The sequence below is a fragment of the Haliotis cracherodii genome, unplaced genomic scaffold (genome assembly GCF_022045235.1).
Source record: "Haliotis cracherodii isolate W230 unplaced genomic scaffold, xgHalCrac1.p SCAF_6, whole genome shotgun sequence".
NCBI lineage: Eukaryota > Metazoa > Mollusca > Gastropoda > Lepetellida > Haliotidae > Haliotis > Haliotis cracherodii.
This window is the reverse complement of record NW_027266319.1, coordinates 14,637,438-14,660,419: the sequence shown is the minus strand read 5'-3', so window position 1 is coordinate 14,660,419 and position 22,982 is coordinate 14,637,438. Positions and strand designations below refer to the sequence as shown.

Below are 22,982 nucleotides of genomic sequence, written 5' to 3'. Positions count from 1 at the left end.
GGAGATAGGTAGCTATATACATGTTCATGATAATATGACCACATAACCTATTTCAAGTCTATTTCAATTGCTTCGGTTTACCTTCGTGTCATATACATATCGCTATAATATCATCATAACATTAATGTTGTGTCTATCTCTCGTCAGTTCACAGTTTCAACAAACATAATAATTGCAGGTCCACTTGACAAGGTACTATATTTCTATATATTCTATTATTTTAAATACAATGAACCCATTCGCAACCAAAAGTTCGTTTCAAAAGTTCATCTATCACTAACTTAATCTATCACTAACTTAATCTATCACTAACTTAGAACAGGATTTCCATCACTCATGGAGGGTTATTTTCATGTTATTGGAATCGGGCTCAAAACGAGATGTTGCAGCGAATGATCCAGGATATATTTCATAACAGAATGCAGCTGTAAATATATTAAAATTCTTGATCGATGATGCATTTACAAATGTCCGTATTTATTTCTTCGCACACGAATACATAAAAGCAAAATTTCCTTTTATGAAAAAGATTACGCAAGAACATCTACACCTTTCCGGTTTAGTAACGTTTATTTACGGAACTCGCGTCTGATAATTTCGCTCTTTTACTGAAGGGGGTGGTCCTGTTGATGGCATATCCCAGTTGTGGCGTCATATCAGCTTGCAAACCAAGTGGAATTTCCTTGAGCACATGGCAAAACATACATGTATGTCGAATGCAAATGAAAAAATACATTATGAACAATAAAATTATCTATTTCACCAGCAGGTTTCGTTGTGTTAAATATAAACTTCAAAGACGACAGTCAAATAAAACCAGTTTTCGGGGACGAAGGTTAGTTTTAAAATTGATATTTAGAGTATGGAAAATATACCAATACATCCATCAGCATCGACGATATCTGTACGTAACTGGAGATACGTATGGAATTATAATCTGACATATAAAAACATAAATATAGAAGCTTGTCACAAATACAAATACGGACAATGGCAGGTGTGTAAATGTAAACTCGAAGTTTGCCCCGGATGCGGTTACATAGACGGATGAGGGAGCGGATTAACGGCAGGTGTGACTTCAGCCTTCGTAGTTGGTTTGCCCGCTAACTCGCCTCGTATTTGGCACTCACTAAACATTTGTATGACAATTGCCGGTATACAAGATGTCTGAACCATTGACTGTCTGATACGGTGAGCAAGTACATGTATTTGTTCGCTGACCAGCACACTTGCTACAGTTTTCAATTTACTTACTCGTAAACCACCGGATCACCACGTCAAATACATATATATTTTATGTAGATATGCTTGAATTACAATTACCTCATTGTAACATGAAAGACAAGGGGTGTTTGCGATTGTCCCTTTCCGAAACAGGATCGGGTTTTTTTCAAACACAACAGACACACACTACTGCACAGCGTGTCCGCATAATTCCCTAAGTGGCTCAGTTCTTAGACGTTCAACACTTTGGTGGTTGGTTGGTTTGTTGTTTAACGCCACACTCAGCAATATTCCAGCTATATGACGGCGGTCTGTAAATGATCGAGTCTGGACCAGACAATCCAGTGATTGATATCATGAGCATCGATCCACGCAATTGTCAGCTTAATGTGGGAGGAAAGCCCAAAAGGATGCAGGTCTCAGACGTTTACCACTTCGGTGAAACCCACGAGCACGGGTATGGTGCTGACAAACCTAGAAACTTAATCGGGGCGAACCGGGATTCGAACCCACAATCATAGGTTTCTGGCGTGCTCAAGGGACGCAACTCTGCACAGCTTATCGCGGCGCCTTAGACGACTGGGCCACCCATGCCCCCGAAATTAACCTTATGTCAAAGTTCATATCAACGTGATCATTTTGAATTGGTCGAGGACACACCGAAGCGTGTTTAAAAAATGGCGTCCTATTGTTGAATTCCTTGTAAAATAATAAGTACGTGTATTGCAAAAACAACACTAAATACAATTTTACATGGCAACCAAACAGACTTTATTCCTGGAAGATGTATAACTGAAAATATAAGAATGCTCTTTGATATTATCTTTGAAACTAGAAGGGTTAATTAGCTAGGCCTGCTGTTAATAATTGATTTTGAAAAGGCTTTTGACTCAGTCTCTAATCAATTTATTGAACAAGTATTAAAAAACATTGGATTTGGACCAAATATCATCAAATGGAGAATATATCACCAAATATCAAACAAACTGATTATGCATCAGCATCTGATGTACAAAATTGGCATATTTCATCTTTATTTTGTTAGAAAAAAGATGGAGATAGGGAGACCCAGTATCTCCCTACCTATTCTTATTTGAATACTCTTACTCAACCCTTTCTGGATGGATCTGAACATAGCCTATATGCTGCCATGGACACACTAAATAATTTCTATGAAATGTCTGGTCTTAAAATTAATATAGATAAGACTAAAGCAATCAGGATAGTGAGTGAGTGAGTATGGTTTAACGCCGCTTTTAGCAATATTCGGGCAACATCACGGCTGGGGACACCAGACATGGGCTTCACACATTGTACCCATGTCGGGAATCGAACCCGGGTCTTCGGCATGACGAGTGAACGCTTTAACCACGAGGCTACCCGACCGCCTCTAATAAGGATAGCTGCAATGTCGGGAAGTAATATGACTTTAGGTAATGATTTAAAAGTCGACTGGCACAAAGGAGATTTTAAACTTAACCCTTTAAAAAAATATATAAGTGATCAATACAGTGAAACGATAAGATAAAATTATCATTAACGGATTACATGCCAGTTGGCGCGAAAGACGATATATAAAAATAATGCATGTTGCAATAACTCTTATTCTTATTCTCATCTTCTGAGACGTTTTTTTCCCAATAAGGTTAGTGTTTTTGTATATCTACCAATTTTTCAATTTTTAGTTTGTGATTACTTAAACGTAGTGACCTATGACCTTTGTTTTTACAATATAAAAGATAATTCTCAATATTAATAGATGACTTGACCAAACTGTGTGTTTTTAACTTGCTGTTAGATAAATAGGAATCCCTTAATAATTGCGTGAATTTATTAATTTAAACTTTTTTTTACAGTGGATTCATTACATTTTTTTGGTGTTTACTATTTAAAAAGTTTGTTTAATTTAACCCAACCAACATTTTGACCTGAATTATTGATATTTGCTGCAAAGGCATGTTCAAGAATGACATTTGTTGTGTTATCTATATAGGACAGGTAATCAATTATTATTTTTTATTCGTACTAATAGTGGGTTTAGGAAAAGAGTGGGTATAGACCCGTGAAGATTCCGGGGTAGAATAGGTCTTCAGCAACCCATACTTGCCGTAAAAGGCGACTATGCTTGTCGTTAAAGGCGACTAGCGGGGTCGGGTGGTCAGGCTCGCTGACTTGGTTGATGCATGTCATTCATCCCAAATTGCGTGGATCGATGCTCATGATGTCAATCAATGGATTGTCTGGTCCAGACTCGATTATTTTAGAGACCGCCGTCATATAGCTGGAATATTGCTGAGTGCGGCGTTAAACAACAAACAAAAAAACAATAGTGGGTATATATCAAGTTCTGCCTGACAGGCCCAGTTTTCTTGTACTGACCACTTAAAGACATTGTTTCTTTTATTGTGCTTTCCAAATACATTAATGACAACCAATTTGTACTTTACACCAATTCTCTCCTCCCATAGCTTACACTTCCTTCCTCTGCACATAACATTATATTGCAGGGAACAATTGATGCTCTTCAGCAATCTCTACTTGTAGCATCTCTCAAGCAAGGAAGCAAATCAGCACCGGTAGTCGTCTTTTGACATTCTAAGTAATTAACAAGGATCACACTATTTGCATCGCAGAATATAGTGGCCATAACTTTCTTCACTGATCTTGAAGACTTGAATTTCTTTGGTGCCGGAGAAGTGGAATGTTGCCATTCCATGGATTGACGTTTTGACTCGGGATCATATAGTGGTAGAGCCATGTTTCATCACCCATTACTAATCTCTTTTTGAATTTGACGAACTTATCCTCAATTAGCTCTAAATTTTAACTCACTCACTCTTTTTTCCTTAAGATCAGAATTTAGAAACTTTGGCACCCAACGAGCAGATATCTTATTCATTTGTAAATGTTCATGAATAATAGGTTCAATGGATCCATGGCTTAGACCTGTATCTCCTTGATTGAATCTTCATTGATGGAAGTTGAGGGACGTCCAGACCTAGGGTCATCTTCAAGGCTTGTTCTCCCAGCCTAAACATAGCTGCCCATCGTTAAACAGTGGAATAGCTAGGGCATTCTTGGGAGTACTTTTCTCTGAAGTCAAAAACTCTCTGTCCATAGTTTTGAAGCGTTCATAAAATATTTGATCCACGTATACGACTTCTCACTGACTACTTCAAACATTGAACACAGGCCTTCCATGAATATATTTTTTTTATCCCCCGCCCAAACGAAGTTGGCAGGGGCTGTAGATGGATTCCGTCCGTGTGTGCGTGCGTGTGTGTGTGTCAAACAGTGGAATAGCTAGGGCATTCTTGGGAGTACTTTTCTCTGAAGTCAAAAACTTGATGACTGCTCGGCACTCGTTCTTTTTTATTTCTGTGTCCATTTGGACTCCTATCACATTCAACTGTCACTAATATACAAACGGCCTCAACAGACCAAATACACTTACAATTAACTACTCAAACAATGTACTACATTGACAAGTTCACTTTGTTATGGCCAATAGTTGAAAGTTAGTCAGGCTCAAAACGATTAAGCCGCCCTCGTATCATGTAGTTAACCAAATTCTGCTAACAGCATTTCTCAGATTCATTTATTTATCAAGTATTACCCAATAAAAATCGTCCTGTGAAGTATTCATTATATAAATGAGTGACATTTGTCAAATTGAAAAATACTTTACGCACAAAAACAACCGAATCCATTGTTATCATAATAAAATATGAGCAACTGACTTCGACTCTCTGTCCATAGTTATGAAGCGTTCATAAAATATTTGATCCACGTATACGACTTCTCACTGACTACTTCAACCATTGAACACAGGCCTTCCATGAATATATTATTTTTTTTTATAGAAATGGATTCCGTCCGTGCGTGCGTGCGTGCGTGCGTGCGTGCGTACGTGCGTGCGTGTGTGTGTGTGTGTGTGTGTGTGTGCGCGTGCGTGTCCCGAAATCGTTTCCGGAGCATACCTCAGAAACCGTTAAATATTTCTCTACGAAACTTTGCATGTCTACTGGTGCCTTTCGCTATTTAGGAATTTTATAATTTTTTATTTTTTACGTTTCCATGGCAACAAGTTGGACTTAGGTTCTATAAGGGTGCTGTTCGTTTCCGGAGCGTAACTCAAAAACCGTTAAATAATTTCTTACAAAACTTTGCATGTTTACCAGACACATACTGAACTGGTGCCTTTTGCTATTTAGGAGTTTTATAAATTTTTATTTTTTTACGTTTCCATTGCAACAAGTTGGAATTAGGTTCTATAGGGTAGAGTTTGTTTCCGGAGCATTACTCAAAACCCATTCAATATTTTTCAACAAAAACTACGTTTCCATGGCAATAAGTTGGACTTAGGTTCTATAAGGGTGCTGTTCGTTTCCGGAGCGTAACTCAAAAACCGTTAAATAATTTCTTACAAAACTTTGCATGTTTACCAGACACATACTGAACTGGTGCCTTTTGCTATTTAGGAGTTTTATAAATTTTTATTTTTTTACGTTTCCATTGCAACAAGTTGGAATTAGGTTCTATAGGGTAGAGTTTGTTTCCGGAGCATGACTCAAAACCCATTCAATACTTTTCAACAAAAACTACGTTTCCATGGCAATAAGTTGAACTTAGGTTCTACAGGGGTGGTGTTCGTTTCCAGAGCGTAACTCGAAAACCGTTAAATACGTTCTTACAAAACTGTGCATGTCTACCATGCACATACGGAACTGGTGCCTTTTGATATATAGCACTTTTAGAAATTTTTATTGTTTATGTTTCCATGACAACAAGTTGGATTTAAATTTTAATATAGGATTGGTTTACTAAAGGAGTATAACAAATAAACTGTTAAATATTTCCTTGCCAAACATTGCATGTCTATATATAAATCGCATACTGAACTAGTGCCGTTTGATATTAAGGAGTTTTAGAAATGTTTATTTTAGAATTTTCATTGCAGCTATTTGACATGGGCTAAGAGGAATGTTGGGTCAGTTACCTGGTTTGGGACCATAACGTGTTAAAAAGGGCGGGGGATATAGATAATTTTGTCAACTATACGCTTGTTCATTATGCCTTCTACCTAGATTGTAAATGTACTTTCCCACTCTAGGGTTGGTTGGTTGGTTTGTTGGTTTGTTGTTTAACGCCGCACTCAGCAATATTCCAGCTATATGACGGCGGTCTGCAAATAATCGAGTCTGGACCAGACAATCCAGTGATTAATATCATGAGCATCGATCCACGCAATTGGGATCGATGACATGCATCAACCAAGTCAGCGAGCCTGACCACCCGATCCCGTTAGTCGCCTTTTACGACAAGCATGGGTTGCTGAAGACCTATTCTATCCCGGAATCTTCCCGGGTCCATGTGTTCAGGTTAAATGGTAGACATTTACGATCTGCTTCTCTTTGGGCTTTCCTCCAAAATTAATGTGACACGCCGTAACAATAAAAGGCCACCACGTGTCTTCAAGGCGACGTTAAGCCAAACTAATTCATTCACACTTTGTTGTTGTGGTACTTTTCACAGCATTCATATTATGTCATGAATGTCGAGTTTTAAAATCTACAAACAGCAATCTACATGTACATCCAAAGATAAATATGTTCTCCTCCTTCTCACCCATAACACAACAAAATACAAAACAACATATTGGGATACTGTACGGTGCACTGACTGACCGCAGTTTATTCTTCAACTTATATCCACATTATCATCACATCGTCAGCATCACGAACATCATTAGCATCATGACCATCCACACGTCGTAATTTACATGAATATAAACTTGATGCTTCCCATTTCCAACGTATATAATATTCACAGGCATCGACACATTATCACGTATTCTAATGGCTTGTCGGCGCATACTCATCAGAGTATATCCCAAGTCCACACTCTCATAACTGGAGTGTTCGAAATTTAAACTATGGATACTGATCCATCTCACGACGTATTATCATGGCTCGCCAATACAACTTGCAAGCAACGCATAACATCCTGATCATCATATGGACAGCAGCAGCTACTATACACATAAAAATAAACAAAAGGTTCGCCCACTTGTCCTTCAATCGGCATCATACCTAACTGAACATGTTTAATATAGCCGGCCCCGACTGCACCGCCCCTTAGAATGAAGTTTCAACTTTGCGCCTTCACTTATATACCAAGACCAAGTTACCTCCCTTTGTTGTGCTTGCCGACGTTAGGAGAATATAATTTCGTTCCTCAAACGAAAGAACATATATTTCTCCTCCTTCTCCCCCTTAACACAACAAAATACACAACTATAGCATATCGGGATACAGTTCGGTGCACTGACTGAGGAAACAAAGAACGGGAAATTCAAAGCCCCAAAGAAAGAGAAACTTTCAAACAATTTGCGATATTGTCCTTAACATAGTCATCTTTGCAACTCTCGCTCCTCCATGCCGTTTAAACATTTTATCAGAGATGCTTTATTGGCTGCCATTGTGGCTCTACCTGACCTTAAACTATGCCGACCGTAGCATTTTATATCAGGTACATAACACTTAAATAAAGAACTCCCTCAACCGAGAGTATAAGACATCGGTTTGTTTTCGGCTCCAAATATATTGCCTTTACTGGTCTTGGACATATTTCTGAAATGATAAGTGTTATTAAGCAACTCAGTAGACTGCATAAAACGAATGGCAAGCAAACACATAGACACAGTTCTCAAATTGTATACATTTTGGTTTTGCATTTTGCAATCCAACATTCTTGATATCGCTTGAAACGTTTGGCCTAAACCAGGAACAGACTCCACTGTATCAGGCAAAGACCGTCATTTCTTGAATTTGAAATTTGCAAACAAGGAAATTGATGCCTTAAATATAAGTAACATTCTCAGACAAAGATCAGTTTCCAAAAATGTCCCACAATAATTCAAATTTCAGTAACCCCCAACCATTTCATTTTCCTATACGAATACAGTTACATCCAGGTTGTTCAATTTTGGAATGTGTTCAGAACGTGGATTTATCAGCTCATGATGTAAATTCCACTACTTGTGGCTGCCACGACTCATCATACTGCTATCAACCTGCAGGTCATATAATCACAGGTGTCTTCTCTGTTGTTGACAGTAACACCCTTCGTCAGTTATTCAAATATGGACCAGAATACCGTGAATACCAATTGGGATCACAACTTTAAAATAATTATGGATGCTGTCGAAGAATATGCCAAAAGATGGGCCAAAAGAGGAGAGGAACCTGTTGAATATATCTTTCAGAGTGGTTTAAGTCAGTGTGTAATGCTGTCATTGGTAGAATGAACAAACCTGAAAAGAGGAATAATCCCATTCTGTCCCGGCCAGATGTCATCCAAAGTCTGGATGCCCTACATGAAAAGTTTGTAGTTGTTCCCACTGACAAGGCCTAAAATAACATAACCATCAAATGTTAGCTTCACTACATTAATTGTTTGATCAAATGACTTGGTATAAATGACATATCGAATAATGCCACATTTTAGGCCAGTGTGTTAACTGAGGAAAATCAGCCAAAACCATAAGTCAGTACTGTCAACTTTTGACTTGACTCTTAAACACGAATATAGCTGGAATATTGCTGAGTGCGGCGTTAAACAACCAACCAACCAACCTACTTTAATTTTCTGTGCGTAGAACTCAACGCAGCTTCTTCCACCGACCACTGCCCATGAGACTCCTCACCAAACTGTACACTGCATATAAGTTTTGTTACTATAGACTGATCACACCATGTTCTCTCTGTGTATTTATTTTTCTTCTGTAACGAAAACTCAAGTTGCTGTTTTCTATACTGTGTCAGAACAACAAACTCATTCCATGATGTTAAACTCTGCATAGACAACGCCCTGGTCATGAGCTGAGCGACAGATCCTACAACCAAACTCATACTTATCACCTGTCGCACGACTGAGGACACTATTCTAAACAGGACGCCCGTGAAAATTCCGGGGTAGAATAGGTCTTCAGCAACCAATACTTGCCGTTAAAGGCGACTATGCTTGTCGTAAAAGGCGACTAACGGGAACGGGTGGCCAGGCTCGCTCACATGGTTGATACATGTCATCGGTCCCAATTGCGTGGATCGATACTCATGATGTCAATCAATGGATTGTGTGGTCCAGACTCGGTTATTGTACAGACCGCCTTCATATAGCTGGAATATTCCCGAGTGCGGCGTTAAACAACAAACAAACAAAACACATGGCCTGTCGTAAGATGGTTCTTAAGTCACATTTTGATTGATATAGAAAACTGTACATGTGGGAATTGGACGTTAAGTGTATGATTTTCGGCTGCACCATCTGGACTAGGCCGACTGAAACTATGTAGCTTAACCATCCCAATACACGGTAACAACCATACCAGTCGTAAACACTTCCTCACTTGGAATAATCATTGAAAGCCAAGTTTTCCATTACCATATTGTATATGAGACTTCTATTAAAGCAGGTCCATATGTTTTTGTTAGTGATACCAGGATGACATCTCTGCTCTCTCTGCTGTCTCGAAAACCAGAATAAAATATGTGAAGCGCATCATCTTTTATTTAGATGGTAGACGACATAAAGGAGATGTGTGGTGTCATAATACATATACACTGTAAAGATATTTTTAAGAAACTGCTGCTTTTCTCTGAATATACCAGCGACAAAACTGTGCTGCTTTACCCTTTACCAGAACTGAAAATAAGCAATATTCAAGCAATATTGTGGCCTGTATAAATACTTGACTAATGTTCCATGACAAACATTTGCCCTATTTTGACCCGGAATCCCAACAGGTTGCAAACAACTACACATTCGACGATGGGAAGTACATGGCTTCTGATATTGTCAATCCTCCATCTGTAGGTACAAACAAATCATTTGTCAAGATAGTTAAATTGCTTATGAGTGACTGAGTGTGTGAGTTGGATCTAACGCCGCTTTTAACAGTATTCAAGGTATACCACGGCGTGTCAGTATAATTAAGGAGGAAATCCCGAAGTGATACAGGTCTCGTATTATCTAGAGCGCGGGGATGGTGCTGTCAAACATATAGCTAGAAACATAACCGGAGCGAACTAGGATTCGAACCCACAATCATGGGATTTTGGCGTGCCCAAGGGACATAAGTCTACACAGCGAATTGCGGCGCCATACACGACGAGGCCACCCATGTCCCCGGTGGGACCATACATAGCGTACAACGAAAGGGCAAATCTTTTTATTCTTGCTAATATCTTATGATCTAGCCACAGAGAGTCTACTACAACAAACATGACGGCATGATGCGGCATGTTGTGCTGCGAATAACAAAAACACAAGCATGACCCGTGATGGTCCGGGATAGAATAGGTCTTCAGCAACCCACGCTTCCCGTTAAAGGCGACTATGCTTGTCGTAAAAGGCGACTAACAGGATCGAGTGGTCAGGCTCGCTGACTTGGTTAAAGCATGTCATCGATACCAATTGCGTCGATCGATGCTCGTGATATCAATCACTGGAGAGGCGTATCTCGACATGGGTCCTAACCAACTGAACTTATCTGAAAGACTTTGTATCTCAGTGAGACGAAACCTAGCATCAACGAATGCTAGTCAGCGAGCCTGACCACCCGATCCCGTTACGGCAAGCATCGTCGCCTTTCAAGGCAAGCATGGGTTGCTGAAGACCTGCTTTACCCGATCTTCACGATCCCTGTTTCAGTGGGGTGTAAAAGGCAAATTGTTAATATTAAACAAAACAGGAAAATGATAAAGACTCCTGCATCTTATCCGATCGCAGTCAGCTCGATCACATGGACAGCCGTAGAGACCAACTAGCTCTTCACAAAAGAGAAGCATGTTTGTTTGTTTGGTTTGTTTGTTGTTTAACGCCGCACTCGGCAATATTCCAGCTATATAACGGAGGTCTGTAAATAATCGAGTCTGGAACAGACAATCCAGTGATTGAGATCATGAGCATCGATCCACGCAACCGGGATCGATGACATACATCAACCAAGTCAGCGAGCCTGACCACCCGATCCCGTTAGTCGCCTCTTACGACAAGCATAGTCGCCTTTAACGACAAGCATGGGTTGCTGAAGACCTATTCTACCCCGAATCTGTAAACCAATTGAAAACGGCATGGAAAAAGAACATGAATGTCAAGTTTTTTATGCCAATATTTGAATAAATTACTAGTGTCATTGAAACAGCCTTAATATCAAAATTGTTAATGGGTTTAATGAAACGAATTAACACTTCCAATAAGCAGGTCTTGACATCGAACGCGAACATCTTTCTAAATGAGACACGTATCTTCATTCACGTTCATACGGATGCATCAATGTCCCGTGCAGGGTTCAGCCCCAACTGTGGCACCACCAGGAACCCCTTCTTTCAATTACCCGTTATTAGTAACACAGAGTCCCAAAGTATGTTTAACAATAAAAATAGAGTGAGTGAGTGGGTAAGTGTTATTGGTACCTATACAGTGGTGTGCAGTTGATCGGAGTATCATCTGTTCGAAACGCTCGCTGGAGAAAATTATAGAATCGTAATATAACAAGAAAGACAATTAAGCGAAGCAATTGCGATTATCAGTCTCAGTTTACGGGAAAAAGTAGCATAGAATATTACTTGACATGCTTTACAACATATCAATTACGTACTTATTATAACGAGAGTAATTCAAAGCTTATCTATAGAAAGAAAGTTATCTAAATTCAAAGTTGAAAAACTGCTCCAAAATTAAACAAGTCGTAAATCTGAACGGTATTTACAACCGATTTCATGACATAAACAAACTGATGCCTCGTGTCAAAACACTTAGCCAAGATGACGTGGCCCAACACGGTGAGTCGATCGACTCGTGGGCTCCACTCAACTAACACAACTTCAAGCTAGATGAAATTGTTTTTCAACTCTTGTTCTAACTGGGTGTTGTTTGTGTACATAATGTTATCATGAACATACTTTTGGAACCGGCATCTTACCGTTTCTTATAATCGCCTCGAGGAAAAAACTGCTTCCAGCTGCTTTCACTAAAAAGGTCTTTTTTTTCAACGTTGAAATTTGATAATGTTTGAGTGAGCCATGAATAAATAACTATACTTGTTTCCGTTAGATACCATTATTATTACAACTCGTACATGTCAAAACGTATCTAGATACACTCGTAATAAAAACGGTATTTGACGGTGGCTCGTTTAGTAATCCATTAGTAGTGTTTCTGAAACGGAGGTATCGTCATCGGCTGAAGATATACGAGCTCATCTTAACATGCGATACTCGTTACGACCATAAACAGATTCTAAATTGCACAATACAAATTTATACGCCCATTAGGTTCCCAGCACACATGTACGTCTTGCAACACAGACATCATTCTAGTATATGGATGCAATTAACGATGGGGTTTGTTTTTGTGGTACTGCGGGTGTTTCCAATAATGCTAGTCAGTGTCCTTGGAGACTGTCCTTGGAGGATAAAATCACTGTACTCATCTGGTGGCAGAACCGGTTCTTTTTACAAATCTATCAACGTTCGTAGTTCGATGCACTGCGTCCATATCTGCCTTTCAACACCTCTGTGTCATGATGTGCACTTCGCGAACACCAAATGCAGGATGTTCAAAAGCTTGAAGGTTGCAGCACAAATTGGATCCTTTGGGATATTTCATGTACGGCAGACAGTATGGCCAAAGGTATGGTAGTAAAAATAGTAATTCAGGCCACATGTTATAATAAATCAGGCACATTGTACCCATGAGGGAAACCAAAGCCGTCAGCGAGACGAGCCAACGCTTTAACGAATTGTGCCCCCCCCCCCCAAATTAAGAATTATTGAAACGTCCTTAATTAAGTTTGAATCAGGGCAACAAAATGCTGAGTACGAGTGGGTTATAACATACTAAATGTTGTTTTCTATTTTGAAGAATTTCTGTTCAACGTGACTGAAGAACATGATTATTATTTCAAAGACATGATTCATTTTATGAACTATTCATAGCGAAGTTGTTGTTAATTCTGTTGTTAGTTGTTTTATTTCTGTTTCAGCAATTTGTATCACAAAAGATCAAAATCAAAAAGAAAAGTCATGTCACCAAACATGTCGAAGGAACAGCAACTGTATCCCAATTATCATTAGCCCACGCTGGGAATATTCCAGCAAAATCAATGCCTGGAGGAGAACTCAATATTGACGGTGTAGACAAAGCATCATTCACAACTGACTTTAACATGAAACGTTCTCATGGAGACCATGGTACTGATACCACCCAACCATTTAAGTACACAGACATTACAAAGTTCCAAGATGATGAACATACCATAACATCAAACCTCAACTCAACAAATTCAATCAAGGCGTTCGGAGAGGCCGAAAAATCAACTAAACACATAAGTGACGAGAAGACAACCAATAACAATTTCTTTCATGATGATCGCATGTCCTCTCGAAATGGCAACCAAGATAAGGACACAAGGAAAGATACTGATCTAATATCTTCTCCAAATGAAAAACCAGATAGTGACAAGAGAAAGGAAGCTGATAACAGATCCTCTCCAACTGACAAACCAGATAGTGACAAGGGAAAAGAAGCTGATAACAGGTCCGCTCCAACTGACACACCAGATAATGACAAGGGAAAAGAAGCTGATAACAGGTCCTCGCCCGCTGACAAACCAGATAGTGACAAGGGAAAAGAAGCTGATAACAGGTCCTCGCCCACTGACAAACCAGATAGTGACAAGGGAAAAGAAGCTGATAACAGGTCCTCGCCCACTGACAAACCAGATAGTGACAAGGGAAAAGAAGCTGATAACAGGTCCTCGCCCACTGACAAACCAGATAGTGACAAAGGAAAAGAAACTGATAATAGATCCTCGCCCACTGACAAACCAGATAGTGACAAGGGAAAAGAAGCTGATAACAGGTCCTCTCCAAATGACAAACCAGATAGTGACACGGGAAAGGAAGCTGATAACAAGTCCTCGCCCACTGACAAACCAGATAGTGACAAGGAAAAGGAAGCTGATAACAGGTCCTCTCCAACTGACAAACCAGATAGTGACAAGGGAAAAGAAGCTGATAACAGGTCCGCTCCAACTGACAAACCATCTAGGAATGCCGGAAAGGGAGCTGATCACACATCCTCCCAAACTGACAAACTAGATAGTGACACAGGAAAAGAAGCTGATAACAGATCCTCGCCCACTGACAAACCAGATAGTGACAAGGGAAAAGAAGCTGATAACAGGTCCTCTCCAAATGACAAACCAGATAGTGACAAGGGAAAAGAAGCTGATAACAAGTCCTCGCCCACTGACAAACCAGATAGTGACAAGGAAAAGGAAGCTGATAACAGGTCCTCTCCAACTGACAAACCAGATAGTGACAAGGGAAAAGAAGCTGATAACAGGTCCGCTCCAACTGACAAACCATCTAGGAATGCCGGAAAGGGAGCTGATCACACATCCTCCCAAACTGACAAACTAGATAGTGACACAGGAAAAGAAGCTGATAACAGATCCTCGCCCACTGACAAACCAGATAGTGACAAGGGAAAAGAAGCTGATAACAGGTCCTCTCCAAATGACAAACCAGATAGTGACAAGGGAAAAGAAGCTGATAACATGTCCTCTCCAACTGACAAACCATCTAGGAACGCCGGAAAGGGAGCTGATCACACATCCTCCCAGACTGACAAACTACACAGGGACACAGGAAAAAGAGCTGATCACACATCTTCTCCATCTGATCATCTCAAGCAACACATAGGAAACAAAGATGATCTCATACACTTCATGGGAAAGGGTACTACTAAGGTGATCCCAATAAATGGCAATGTTAAGAAAATACGTGGAAATACAGCATCAATCACAATAGCTAAAGACGAAAAATCGAGAAAGAGAGAAGGTGTGTTATCCATTACCAATAAGCCAACAGAAACTATGACTAAGCCTGACATTAAAGCTATTGAGCTGAAACCATTTGAAGTCTCTACCCATCTAATATCAACCATTGCGCCATGCCCCCTGTGGCCACAAGATAAATTACGTCCTCAGCCTACAAGAATGATGACTAAAGGTATTAAGAAATAATGTACATGAACTTGGAATATATTCAGATTACGTCATTACGTTTCATTGCGACAATCAAAGTTGGTTCATATTCTTTGGGATTCAGCAAATATGGTGACCGTTGGGGACACATATCATTTAATATATAATGATAATATTGCACGTTTCAACAGGTGATGTTTCTTATTTAGAAAAAAACTAGAGATAATTACTTTTTAAAATATGTGACAGAGAGTCTGATATTATAAACTGACGTCCAAAAGAAACTTTACCAACTGAAAATATAAATTTCAGACAAAGTATAAATCTTTTTTCGATGAAGTCTATCTAAAACACATAATCTAAATACAGTGTATGCAGAAAATGTTAATCGTCTGTTACGTGTTTGCGAGATAACACGCGAAAAAGTGAAAAACACGTGCACCACGGACAACTGCAAATGCACGTGCGGGCAAGGGTATAAAACGATTGCAACGGCAAGTCAGACATCCACAGTGATAAAAAAGACACACAAAAGAAATGCCACGACTCACAGTCGAACAACCTGAACGAGCCTTGGGTATGGTACAGATAGGAGCCACCCACGCCCATATTTCACGAACCTTCGGTTGCTCTCGTGTTGCCGTTACCAACTTGATGCAACGTTACAGACAGACAGGGCGGACCGCTGACAGGCCAAGAACAGGCAAACCCAGGGTGACCACGCCCCATGATGACCGGTACTTGCGTACCTTGCACCTCCGAAGGGGCTTCCTGACAGTGACAAATGCCTTAGGTAACAGGGTTAGTCGACAGACAGTGGCCAAAAGACTCAGGGCTCATGGAATCAGGGCTTTTAGACCATACAGAGGACAGCTATCTAAAACACATAATCTAAATACAGTGTATGCAGAAAATGTTAATCGTCTGTTACGTGTTTGCGAGATAACACGCGAAAAAGTGAAAAACACGTGCACCACCGGTCTGCGATTGAGATGGGCCCGGACTGTATGACGTTGGCAACGACGTGACTGGCGGAGGGTTGTCTTCACTGACGAAAGTCGATTCTGTATGTTTAGGGCTGATGGAAGACAACGTGTTTACCGCCGAAGGGGTGAACCAACGGCGACGTGTTGCATGCAGGAGGTCGTACCATATGGTGGAGGGAGTGTCATTGTGTGGGGAGGGATCTGTGGGCAGGAGAGGACACCGCTGGTCATCGTTGACGGAAACTTGACAGCTCAGCGTTACATGGATAACATTCTTCGTCCAGTTGTCCTACCACTTCTCCAAAGCAGCCACGTGGTGTCATTTATTAGCATGTCAACGCAAGAGCCCATACAGCCAGAATTATCACTAACTTCCTCGCAGCCAACAACGTGACCTCATCAGACGACTGACTTTGTCTGTGCGTCGAAGAGTTTTTGCGAGTATTGAGGTATTTGGTGGTCACACACGCTACTAATGACTTGTTATTGAACCTGAGCGATTGTTTATGTACTCTGCCTATTGTCCATGATTCTGAAAGCTCGAGTTTTGTACCACACCCAACTGACCCAACTGACGTCATATGATTGTCATTTTCAGTGTTGATTATGTTGATATATTGATCTTCTCAATACACTTTACTTCATGCATGTATGTTTTGTTGTTTTTGAGCAAGAGTGATTTCAAACTCTGGTAAAGTTTCTTTTGGACGTCAGTTTATAATGCTCGCACACATTTGATGTCAGGTTTATATTTGTTAATTATTTTCGGTTTGCCCTTAGTAGACGTCTGTCAAACTGAATTCCTTTGCACTTTGCACATTAAACTTAAACTCCTGCAATATCCTATGTTTAAATATGTGAAGACTCTAGTAACTTGTCGCCGTCGGGATCCTGTGTAGCATGTGTCCCTAGCACGCCATTGCTGGTCAAAAGAGGCGAACGAATTAGACAACCTGTTTGACGTGGGTTGCGTCCCTTAACAGAGGGAGAAGTCTGGTGGTTGAGGGCACCGGAACCGGAAATGGTGTTCCTCAGTCCAACACACCACTTTGACATTAACTTAACCTTCTTGGGTAGTAGAATGGGTCCAGTTAAATCGACTGGCCATGTCATGCCCTGTGTATATAATGCATTGTGCACAAAAATTTGGTATTTAAAAAAAAATGAAATTATTCTTGGCCAAACAAAACATTTCAATCTAAGTGTCAATTTACATATATCTAGCAACTTGCTTAGAGTCATACACGTATGCCCAGAAGGCGGTGGCTGATGTTGACCTTAGAATTATGTACGTCTCCCATTGATTGGGCCGAACCAGCCTGACTTTTGATTTTGTAAAGAGCAAACAATGTACAGCGTTAATCTTTTTCGACATAGAGAAGGCATATTACACAATGTGGAAACTCATATTTTAAAAAAATTACATGATGTTTATTGAGGGACTGATTATCTCACTTCATATCTCAGTTTTTAACCAACAAACAATTTTAAGTACGAGTATGATCTACCATGTCTGATCATTTCAATCATGATCAGGGCGTCCATCAAGGCAGCATCCAATCTGTCACATGATCTAGTCTCACTAAACTTTTGAACACTTGTGTTGATGGGTTACTTTTTTAAGATTATCTCAACATTTCAGTTACAGCCATGTCTTAACACAATTTAAAAATGGGCCAACGAAAATGGCTTCAAGTTTTCTGAATCGAAAACAAACAAGTAATTCTCCTTCACTTGTACAAGTTGTATTATAGTTCCATTGTCTATGGTGGAGCCTGCAACAGCAAAATTAGACTCAATACGCCATCAAGGCCTAATGCTCTGTCTTGGAGATTTTAGGATCCCTCCTGTGGACAGTCTGTATGTGGAGGCTGGTGAGCTGTCTCCGGAACAACGCTGCATTAAACTATCGTCTTCTTTTTTTTTCTTTTTTTTTAACGCCGCACTCAGCAATATTCCAGCTATATGTCGGCGGTCTGTAAAATAATCGAGTCTGGACCAGACAATCCAGTGATTGAGATCATGAGCATCGATCCACGCAATTGGGATACGATGACATGTATCAACTAAGTCATCGAGCCTGACCACCCGGTCCCGTTAGTCGCCTTTTACGACAAGCATAGTCGCCTTTTACGGCAAGTATGGGTTGCTGAAGACCTATTCTACCCCGGAATCTTCACGGGTCTGCATCAAACTATCAAATATATCATCAAATGCATTTAAATCAATCAAACCAAGCATATAATTGTGTCTTTAGCCCTCTTTATGAGAATCTGTTTCGAAGTCTATCAAACCTTGTTCTACCATTTAGTCAGAATTCAACCACACATCACTACAGCTAAAATAGATCTTAATATCATATAACCTAGCTTATCTTCTCTTCCCCAGCAGATGGTGAGGACAGAGGGAGACCTCTCTTTCACCAAAACTGTTTCCTTAATAATCCCAGATAATAGTTCAATAGTTCCACTGCTGAGTACAAATCTATTTTAACAGCTTTAACCTATATTAAGCAACAAAACTGATTAAAAACATTCTTAATGTTCTATAATCCTAGATATTTTAGAACTTCATAATGCTATTTTTACTAGCCAATGCAATATCTTCTTTTGCTGGTTGTCAAGTCATGTAGCCAAATCAGGTAACTCAGAAGCCAATGCTGCTTCTATAGTAGCCCTTGACACATTGTTATCTCCACTCCTGATCCCGTACAGCGATTTCAAACTAACCATCAACGGTTATACTCGGGATCTTATGCAAAAAAGGTAGGACAACCAGGTTTAGGAATTTATACCAACTATCGGTCACACCTACTTGCGTTGTCAGTCAAGGCATGATGAGGTCACTTTGCGACGATGCAGCCAGCGGTTAACGAATATCTCCTTAAATCAGATAAAGATCAGACGAACCTCCTAACACGAGCTCTTGCGATGAAAGGTTCACCGTCAAGCATATTTTGCTTGACTACGTGGACTTTGCAATTGCAAAGGATTAACATTATCAAACAGTAAATCTAAAAGATTTCTTTTCCCGTGTGAGGGGACATGTAATCCTAATCTATTTGAAAGAAATCATAAATTTTAGATATGTGTCAGAATAACTCATTTTATTTTTGAATTTGGTGTTATGCTTTTATGAACAGAGATTATTTTGGTCTAAACAGTTGTAGACCCGTGAAGATCCGGGGTAGAATAGGTCTTCAGCAACCCATGCTTGCCGTAAAAGGTGACTATGCCTTTCGTAAAAGGCGACTAACGAGATCGGGTGGTCTGGCTCGCTGACTTGGTTGATGCATGTTATCTTTCCCATTTGCCTGGATTGATGCTCATTATATTAATCACTGGATTTTCTAGTCCAGACTGGATTATTTACAGACCGCTATCATATAGCTTGAATATTGCTGAGTGCGGCGTTAAACAACAAACCAACCAACCAACTAAACATTGTTATGCTAAAATATGTTTGACAAATTTGCTTTAAATATAACTAAATACATAAATGAAGTATTTTAATGACATGCTTGTAGATATCAAAACTTGTTCTCGTCGGTTAGATCTGAGCTCACTCACTTAGAACCCACTCACTTAGAAAGAGGCATAAGTTAACGTTCCTACCTTGTGTTTAGAACGAGGAGTGTCATGATACGATATTAAATTGCTAGCTGATGTTAACAAAACCTGTTTCAGAATCTTGTTCTCATAATGATGGGTATGTATATCTCCCAGACGTGAAGATGTGCATTAGGTATATTAAAAAGAAATCCACCTGGTTTCAAGCACGCAAGCAGTGCTGGGAAGAAGATGCTGATTTGGTAAAGTGGGATACAGAGAAGAAAAGAATTAGCTGCCACGAATTCTTAGAGAAACAGGGTAGGTATGAGTTGGAAATCAAAAGTGTGAAACAAGGCTCTTGATAAACTTGTACCAATGTTGATGTTTGTTTGGGGAATAGTGTTGAAGAAGTTATAGTGCAAACATGACTCGATTTGGGATGAATGTTTTAACTTACTCATATATCGTCTAAATGTAAGACATGCCAGAAAGACTAAAACCATCGGGATACCTTAGAGTGATATAATACAGAAGTCGCGGTATAAAACGAATTCGATTACAGCGGGTGATAGAATGCCTGTGTGCAGCATGCAGACATTGAAGACAGTGGCATGTAAGACTGAACATCGTTTGCCCCTCTGCCCCAGTGTCTCAGTGGGAAAACAGTTGGTTACAACTGTTACACTAAACACGATATATATATATATATATATGAGGTTGCAGGTTCGATTCACGTCATGCATTTTACATGGGTGTTTATACAATGCAACTGTTAAACATCTGTCGTACAATTCATTTGTAAAACTTCCCAGCAGGTCTTACAATTCAACTGTGAACCTCTCAACCGGTCTTGCTTGAAAGTAGTACGTCTCACAAGGTTACTATTCCAGAGTGAGGAACCTACAATATAATAGGCAATAGTGGCAGTATGCACATAAATCAGAAACAATCTGAAGGGCCTGGGAAAAGATGGAGAGTATTTAGACGACAGAAAACGGATGTGCAACCAAGTAGCCTGTTGGAATTGTCCATGACAAAGGGATAAAGGGGCATATTGAAGGGGTTGTTTATGTCTTTTTTGGTTTGTTGTTTAACGCCGCACTCAGCAATATCCCAGCTTTCTGACGGCGGTCTGTAATTAATCGAGTTTGGGCCAGACAACCAGTGATTGACAACATGAGCATCGATCCACGCAATTGGGATCGATGACATGCACCAACCAAGTCAGTCAGCCTGACCAGCCGATCGTGTTAGTCGCCTCTTACGACAAGCATAGTTGTAGAATAGGTCTTCAGCAACCTACACTTGTCGTAAGAAGCGACTAATGGGATTGGGTGGTCAGGCTCGCTGACTTGTTCATGCATATCCTCGTATCCAAATTGAGTGTATCGATACGCTTGGTATCAATCACTGGATTGTCTGGTCCAGACTCGATTATTTACAGACCGCCGTCATATGGCTGGACAACAAACAATCAAATCTTGTTACTTCGAATATATTTTAGTCACCTCTCAAGACAAACAATAGCGTGCTTGGGGCCTATTCTTACCCCAGTGCTCACATGCTGTACGTGGTTAAGAATGAACGAAGTATCACGAGCTCGGTATTTTTTCGCCAAAACAATGCCTTAGGTTCTTTGACAACAAAACACTGTTCGCGGACATGCCGGATGAAAATCGGTTTTCAAATATTTTTTTAAAGTAGTACTAATAGTAGTAGTAATCTGTTTTCATGTATTTTTTAAAGTAGTAGTAGTAGTAGTAGTAGTAGTAATGAAAATCTGTTTTCAAATATTTTTTTAAAGTAGTACTAATAGTAGTAGTAATCTGTTTTCATGTATTTTTTAAAGTAGTAGTAGTTTTCGCCCAAACAATGCCTTAGTTTCTTTGACAACAAAACACTGTTCGCGGACATGCCGGGTAAAAAATCTGTTTTCATATAATTTTTCAAGTAGTAGTAGTATGTTTTCAAGTAGTAGTAGTAGTAGTAGTAGTAGTATTTTTTCAAGTAGTAGTAGTAGTAGTAATTTTTCAAGTAGTAGTAGTATTTTTTCAAGTAGTAGCAGTAGTATTTTTTCAAGTAGTAGTAGTAGTAGTAGTAGTAATTTTTCAAGTAGTAGTAGTATTTTTTCAAGTAGTAGTAGTAGTATTTTGTCAAGTAGTAGTAGTAGTAGTAGTAGTTATATATATATTTATATGACGAGGAATCGATAACATATCACCAACATAACAAATACTACTACGCACGCACGCACGCATGATCGAAAGACGGAGGAGACGGCATCGTTCTTATTTGGTTGTGTAACAATTACTACCAGTAAGTTAGATTCTTACACTTATATCTTTCAGGCGAGATCCCCACCTTCTCAATCCCAAAGAGGTACTGGATTGGCCTGCAGTTACAGCCGTGTGGGAGCAGGTGGATAGATGGCAGCCCTTTAGAAATTGATCTGGTTCCCAAGTCAGGCAGGAAAAGGGCATGTGTAAGTGCCCGAAATGACCCTTTCAAAGCCGTGACTAGGAAATCTTGCAAGGTGCGAGTACATGCATTCATGTGTGAGGTAGTTTGAAGAGCATTATTGCACATTAAAAACTCATACTGGTAAAATAGTTGTTGTAATGGTCTGGGCTTGGGGGTTCTTTTGTCTCCCTTTCACTTAATCGGGCAAATATGGCAATCAATTTGAACATATCCTGCTGGGATATGACTCGACAGATCATGCCACTACCATCTATATTCAATACGCGCCCATGTTTGTGTTTGATATCAATCTCATTAAAATCAGATCTGAGTTCTCGCTATTGCTAAACAAAGATCTGAGGATATCCCATTACGGGTCACGTCAGAACGACCTTTTATGCAACCAATCAGTGCGTCGCTTACCAGATCATGAAAGTGACACAGGATGTGTTTTCTAATCATGCAACCTCGAAATATTTAACGGAAATATTCCGAACGACAGTTACGGGTTTTATGATTATATTATTCCATACAATATAGGCCATCTATAAGCCATTCGAGAATACGTCGCCAGTTTGAAACTAGTGTCGTAAAGTTTGAGAAAGCTGCCTTCTGATTGGCTAATGTCGATTTCTTGTCAGTCATTTCATTGATCGGTCAAAGTTCGCGAAAGGTCGTTCTGACACGTACCCTAATTGGATATCC

The 22,982-nt window shown here is 39.8% G+C and overlaps 1 protein-coding gene across 1 annotated transcript; it reads left to right on the top strand.

Moving 5' to 3' along the window:
- The first annotated feature begins 12,053 nt into the window (after positions 1 to 12,053).
- LOC139446264 (protein starmaker-like) lies at positions 12,054 to 22,386 on the top strand. Its single transcript, XM_071227617.1, has 4 exons — positions 12,054 to 12,071; positions 13,274 to 15,032; positions 19,992 to 20,135; positions 22,166 to 22,386. Exons 1-4 carry the CDS (start codon positions 12,054 to 12,056, stop codon positions 22,384 to 22,386), a joined length of 2,142 nt encoding a protein of 713 aa, XP_071083718.1.
- Positions 22,387 to 22,982: the final 596 nt, after the last annotated feature.